The sequence below is a fragment of the Nerophis lumbriciformis genome, linkage group LG05 (assembly GCF_033978685.3).
Source record: "Nerophis lumbriciformis linkage group LG05, RoL_Nlum_v2.1, whole genome shotgun sequence".
In the NCBI taxonomy this organism is placed as follows: Eukaryota; Metazoa; Chordata; class Actinopteri; order Syngnathiformes; family Syngnathidae; genus Nerophis; species Nerophis lumbriciformis.
Window position 1 is genome coordinate 12,447,501 of NC_084552.2, and position 7,500 is coordinate 12,455,000.

The 7,500-nt window shown below is 32.2% G+C and overlaps 1 protein-coding gene across 1 annotated transcript in view; it reads right to left on the bottom strand.

Moving 5' to 3' along the window:
• The window catches only part of nav3 (neuron navigator 3), a 571,589-nt gene that overhangs the window by 427,845 nt on the left and 136,244 nt on the right, over positions 1-7,500 (bottom strand). Inside the window, exons 2-3 of the mRNA XM_072913146.1 lie at positions 5,797-5,914; positions 226-278 (exon numbers count right to left, since the gene is read on the bottom strand). Of these exons, the coding sequence (XP_072769247.1) occupies positions 226-278; positions 5,797-5,914 (171 nt within the window). The remainder of the gene's footprint in view (positions 1-225; positions 279-5,796; positions 5,915-7,500) is intronic.

Here is a 7,500-nt window from a genome sequence, read left to right on the forward strand (position 1 = left end):
TTGTCATCGTTTTCAGCGGACCCCCTCTTCCTCTCACGCGAGATCCTACCCTTCAGTTTGTGGTTTTCACTTGATAAAAGAATGAAATAAACAAAAATACCCCTACTTTTTTTGGTTTGAAAAACAGATGATAAGACCGCATCCAAAAGGAGAACGCCGACGTTGTTACAAACTCAGACTGCAGTCTAGAAAAAGACGGCGTGGAAAGATGGAGGCGAGACTCACCATTTGTGTGTGACTCCGAGGGCTGCAGTTGATGTCCTCCACCTTCTCGTTGGCTGCAGGACAGAGGAAGAGAAGACACGCTCACTATCCATCCCAGCGTCCGGCCAGCTCAGGTGCACGACTGCAGCAGAGAACCTCTGCTGGCGAGGTGCAGCGTGTGTGTGCAGGATGTATGTGTGTGAGTGTGTGTGTGTGTGTGTGTGTTGACGTCTGGGAAGCAAACGCTGCCTAATTCATCAGCTGCTGCCAGAGAATCACTGAGAGGGCAGCGTGGCCTCCTTGTCTGTTTTTAGGGGGCAAGCAGGGGAGGGTGAAGTTTCAAGCCAACAGGGAGAGAGAGAGTGGAGGGAAGGACCACAGAGGCTGAGGAACAGGACAGAATCAAGAAGATGGAGAGCGTCGATGACAAGGCGGACGGCGGTAACAGAGAAGAAAGTGAGTAAAAAAAAAAGAAGGTTGGTTTCAGAAAAAAAATTCAATAAAATGAAAAAAAAAGTTCGGAACAAATTTTCCCCCTGCAAATATCGCCATCAAACCAATTTCGATCTAAGTTACCGTAAAAAAACAACAACGAATGATTTACAATGTAAAGCAGAGACAAGAAAACTGCAAGTGATTAATTATAAGGACAAAAAAGGTAAAGTATTGTTAAATAGAAAACATTAAATAATATAAAAACAATGAAAAAATAAAATGAAAGAATGTTCGTAACAATTTTTTCCCCTGCAAATATAAAGTTAAAGTTAAATTTAAAGTTAAAATAATGTTAAATAGAAAAAATAAAATAATAGAAAAAAATGGGAAAAAAATCAATTAAATAAAAAAACAAAAAAAAACAAATCAAATATAAAAACAATTTAAATAAAACATGAAAAAAAAAATTCGTAACAATTTTTGCATAACAAAAATTAAAGTTTGAATAATGTTAAACAGAAAAAAAATAATAATAAAAAAAAAAAATAGAAAAAAATTAATGAAATACAAAAAAAATGTTTGGAACAATGTTTTCCCCTGCAAACATCGGCATCCAACCAATTTCTATCTAAGTTACCGTAAAAACCCCCCGAATGATTTACAATGTAAAGCAAAGACAAGAAACCTGCAAATTATTCATTAGAAAGACAAAAAAAGGAAAAATATGTTAAATAGAAAAAATTAAATAAAATAAAATGAAGGAAAAAGTTTGAAACAATTTTCTTTCCCCTGCAAATATCGGCATCGAACCAATTTCTATCTAAGTTATGATAAAACAAATAATGATTTAGACAAGAAAGCTGCAAATTAGGTAAAAGGTAAAAAAAAAAAGTTAAATAGAAAATATATCAAATAAAAGAAAAGAAAAGAAAATAATACAAAACCAATTAAAAAAATAAAATAAAATAAAATGAATAAAAATGTTCGGAACTAATTTTTCCCCTGCAAAACCAATTTCTATCTAAGTTTTGGTTAAAAAAAAAAAAAAAAAAAAGTATTTACAATGTAAAGCAGAGACAAGAAAGCTGCAAGTGATTATTTATGAATAAAATAATTTATATATATATATATATATATATATATATATATATATATATATATATATATATATATATTTTTTTTTTTTTTTTTTTTTTAAATACAAAAAAATAAATAAAATACAAAAAAAAGTTTGGAAGAAATTTTCCCCCTGCAAACATTGGCAAGAACCAATTTCAATCTAAGTTACCGTAAAAACCTCCAAATGATTTACAATGTAAAGCAGAGACAAGAATGCTGCAAATGATTAATTAAAAGAACAAAAAAGGAAAAATATGTTAAATAGAAAAAATAAAATAAAATGAAGAAAAAAGTTTGAAACAAATTTTTCCCCTGTAAATATCGGCATCAAACCAATTTTTATCTAATTTTTGGTAAAAAAAAAAAGTAAAGCAGAGACAAGAAAGCTGCAAGTGATTATTTATGAGGACAAAAAAGGTAAAATGTTGTTAAATAGAAAAAACTTAATAATATAAAAAACAATAAAAAAATTAAATGAAAGAAGAATGTTCGTAACCATTTTTTCCCCTGCAAATATAAAGTTAAAGTTACATTTAAAGTTAAAATAATGTTAAATAGAAAAAAATAAAATAATAGAAAAAAAAAGAAAGGAAAAAAATCAATCAAATACAAAAAAATGTTTGGAACAAATTTTTCCCCTGCAAATATCGGCATCAAACCAATTTCTATCTAAGTTACCGTTAGACAACCCGAATGATTTACAATGTAAAGCAGAGACAAGAAAGTTGCAAATGGTTAATTATAAGGACACAGAATATGTTAAAGAGAAATAAATAAATAAAATAAAATAAAATGAAGAAAAACGTTCGAAACAAATTTTTCCCCTGCAAATATAAAGTTAAAGTTAAAGTTAAAATAATATTAAATAGAAACAATAAAATAATATAAAAATAATACAAAAAATACAAAAAAGAAATAAAATACAAAAAAATATTTAGAACAAATTTTTCCCCTGCAAATATCGGCATCAAACCAATTTCGATGTAAGTTACCGTAAAAAACAAACCAAACCAAATGATTTACAATGTAAAACAGAGACAAGAAAACTTCAAATTATTAATTAGAAGGACAAAAAAGGAAAAATATGTTAAATACAAAAAACAAAAATAATACATAAAATCAAATATAAAAACAATCAAAAAATTTTATAAAAATGAAAAAAAAAAGGGCCAAACACATTTTTCCCCTGCAAATATCGGCATCCAACCAATTTCTATCTAAGATATGGTTAAACAATTAATGATTTAGAGACAAGAAAGCTGCAAATGATTAATCATAAGGACAAAAAAGGTAAAACAATGTTAAATAGAAAAAATAAAATAAAATACATAAAATAAAATAATATAAAACCAATTAAAAAAATAAAATAAAATGAATTAAAATGTTCGGAACAAATTTTTCCTCTGCAAATATCGGCATCAAACCAATTTCTATCTAAGTTACCGTAGAAACCCCCCCGAATTATTTACAATGTAAAGCAGAGACAAGAAAGCTGCAAATGATTAATTATAAGGACAAAAAAGGAAAAATATGTTAAATAGAATAAAATAAAATAAAATGAAGAAAAAAGTTAGAAACAATTTTTTTCCCTGCAAATATCGGCATCAAACCAATATTTATCTAAGTTTTGGTTAAAATAAATAAATACATTAATTAATTAATATTTACAATGTAAAGCAGAAACAAGAAAAAGCTGCAAGTGATTATTTATGAGGACAAAAAAGGACAAATATGTTGAATACAAAAATAATAAAATATAATAACAATCAAAAAATTAAATAAAATTAAAAAAAAATGTTCCGAACACGTTTCCCCTGCAAATATCGGCATCTAACCAATTTCTACCAAAGATATGGTTAAAAAAAAAAAAAGATTTAGAGACAAGAAAGCTGCAAATGATTAATCATAAGAACAAAAAAGGTAAAACAATGTTAAATAGAAAAAAATAAATAAAATACATAAAATAAAATAATATAAAACCAATTAAAAAAATTAAATTAAATGAATTAAAATGTCCGGAACAAATTTTTCCCCTGCAAATATCGGCATCAAACCAATTTCTATCTCAGTTACCTTAAAAAAAACAAATGATTTACAATGTAAAGCAGAGACAAGAAAGCTGCAAATGATTAATCATAAGGACAAAAAAGATAAGATAAAACAATGTTAAATATAATGTTTTTCATAAAATAATCTAAAAACCAATTAAAACATTTTTTTAAATTTAAATTAAAATGAAAAAAAAGTTCGGAACAAAATTTTCCCCTGCAATTATCAGCTTCTAACCAATTTCTATCTAAGTTACCGTTAAAAGTAGAGACAAGAAAGGACAGAAAAGGTAAAATATGTCAAGCGGAAAATAAATCTATAAAATAATAATAATTAATACAATAAAATATAATAAGATAAAATAAAAAGTTTGGAACAAATTAAATGCGTATGGTTGCAGGTGCTGTGACCCCGGACGCAGAGACGACAGGCGATGTCGAGGTTCAATCCGAATGTCATTTAGTTAGGTACAGCAAAACAAAGAGCACCTGCGCGGGATGAGCACTCTTCCGGAAAAAACAAAAAACAACAAAAAAAAAACAAAAGCTTCCCGGTTGGCAGGAGAAGAAACAAGACAAGTAAAGCAAGAACCAGCTGGGGTGTGAACTTCGCAAAGCAAGGTAAAGCCTTGCTGAAAGGAAGCATCCTAATTGGCAACCAGGGAAAGGTGTGTGTGATCAGTGCTCCGACAGGAAGTGGAAAACAAGAGAGGAAGGAGCACTGAAAGAAAAACAAACTCACAACACAGGAAAATGATGCCAAAGGGAACATGACAGCATACATGTCAAAAATATACTTTTAATCAATAGACAAATAATGATAATAATCATGACTGAAAGCCCATTTTTGGTTAAAGACGGTACAAATGTGTGCTTGCCAGTTCCCTGAAGGTGTGCACCAAACGTCGTGGTGATGCGGCACTCAAGTTGGAATGGGCATTTTGTGCGGCACATTTAGCTGTGTGAGAAATTTCAAGTCAACCCCTCTCATGGGGTCAAATTTGTCGGAAAACTGCAAGAGGGGAGGATAAGTCGAGCACCTGAAAGGAACTTGTGTCTATCATTCACAATCCTTATGGAAGACATGTTTTTCATGTATTCTAAATAGTAAAAAACAGCAAGTATGAAGTGGCTAGGAGTACGTTATTATGAATGTTACTAGATACTACATATATACTTACAGTGTGTTTAGAAAACAATATTGGAGGTTTTTAGATGTTTTTCGGGCACTTTAGAGGGGGAATACAGCAACTCCTGTTAGCTCCATTATTAGCTGATTTTTGCTCGCGTTTATTTACGATTTAGAATGCACAAAAACAAGAAAAACACATGCGTTCTTGTCTTACATAATGGAAAGTGAGCGTCTTTGAAATGAATATGCCGCCGTACGCTTAAAATGATTTAAATATGTAAACATGACATGTTATTATGAATGTTACTAGATACTACATATGCACTTACAGTGTGTATATAAAACAATATTGGAGGTTTTTAGATGTTTTTCGGGCACTTTATAGGGGGAATACAGCAACTCCTGTTAGCTCCATTGTTAGCTGACTTTTTCTCGCGTTTATTTACGATTTAGAATGCACAAAAGCAAGAAAAACAAATGTGATCTTGTCTCACATAAGGATTGTGATTTATAGACAAAAGTCCTAAAAAAAAAGTGCAGTTCCCCTTTAAATGTGCGATTGAAGCCAGATAATTTAAGTCTTCCTTTGAAAAACATATTTATTGAACAAGTTGGTATTAAAGGAAATTTTTGTCAATAATTTCCGCCTCTTTTATAAGTTTTTGACTTAATATACCACTTCCTGGTGCCAGTGTGTAGTGTCGAAGAGCTTGCTGATGTTAAATAGCAAAAAAAAAAAGCACTCATGAAGGACATGTGGTTCATGCAGTGTGTGTGTGTGTGTGTGTGTTTGTGTGTGTGTGTGTGTGTGTGTGTGTGTGTGTGTGTGTGTGTGTGTGTGTGTGTGTGTGTGTGTACCTATTATCTGGATGATCTGTGCCAGCAGGACTCCATCAGTGACGTCCTGGCTCAGGTCCTTGATGAGCCGCGGGCAGCCAGACTTGGCCAGGTAGTGGTTGGCCCAGTCAGTGTAAATCTGAAAAAACACACAACACAATGTCCGCCATCAAGTACACAATCTGGCAAACTCGGACAAAAGTTGTGCCAGCGGGCAAGGTGACACCATGACTCGGTTTGTTTTGTTCGCACACACAGAGAAAGAGAACAAACAACAATATGCAGTGTCCCAGCAAAGAGAAGAAAACCCCTGGAAATTTGGGAATTTCACGGAAAAGCGGGAATTTTTGAAAACATGGATACTAGCACAATTGTCCTAGATGATATGAAGTGGGTTGGTGTTGGAATTTTTGGAATCGGTTGAAAAATGTTGACGTAGTGACAGTTTGAATTGAGAATGGGTATTTCGGAATTCCTGGAATTTTGAGAAAACCGGGAATTTGTAAAAAAATAAATTAAAAAAATAAAAAGGAGCGTTTGTTGTCCCAACTAAGAGGAATGTTTTGAAGGTGGAATGGTCAAAAATGGTTGGAAAATTTTGACTGTGAAAACTATCCAGGAAGAGATGAAAATTGGGCTTTGGAAAAACTGGAATTTGGGGAATTTATGGATTTCTTGGAACATGGTAGTTTGATTGTCCAAGGTGAGTGGAGCGTATGGATGGTGGAACGGTTCTAATCGGTTGAGAAATGTGGAATATGAAGTAGATTATGTATTTTCCGGGAAAAAATAATTTTGGGAAAGGGAAATTTGTTTTGTGTTTGATACATTGGAAGAGTAGTGTGTGTGGATTGTTGAAAGGTCGGAATTTAGGGCATTGTAGAACTATGAATACGTCCATTCATTTGAATGGGAATTTCCAGGAAATTTGGGGATGTTAGGGAAAAGCGGGAATTTTTGAAAACATGGATACTAGCACAATTGTCCGAGATGATAAGAAGTGGGTTGAAGTTGGAATTTTTGGAATCGGTTGAAAAATGTTGACGTAGTAACAGTTTGAATTGAGAATGGGTAGTTCGGAATTCCTGGAATTTTGGGAAAACCGGGAATTTGTAAAAAAATTAATTAAAAAAATAGGAGTGTTTGTTGTCCCAACTAGGAGGAATGTTTTGAAGGTGGAATGGTCAAAAACGGTTGGAAAATTTTGACTGTGAAAACTTTCCAGGAAGGGATGAAAATTGGGCTTTGGAAAAACTGGAATTTGGGGAATTTATGGATTTCTTGGAACATGGTAGTTTGATTGTCCAAGGTGAGTGGAGCGTATGGATGGTGGAACGGTTGTAATCGGTTGAGAAATGTGGAATATGATGTAGATTTTGTATTTTCCAGGAAAAAATAATTTTGGGAAAGGGAAATTTGTTTTGTGTTTGATACATTGGAAGAGTAGTGTGTGTGGATTGTTGAAAGGTCGGAATTTAGGGCATTGTAGAACTATGAATACGTTCCTTCATTTAAATGGGAATTTCCTGGAAATTATGGGATGTTAGGGAAAAGCGGGAATTTTTAAAAACATGGATACTAGCACAATTGTCCTAGATGACATGAAATGGGTTGGTGTTGGAATTTTTGGAATCGGTTGAAAAATGTTGAAGAAGTAACAGTTTGAATTGAGAATGGGTATTTCGGAATTCCTGGAATTTTGGGAAAACCGGGAATTTGTCAAAA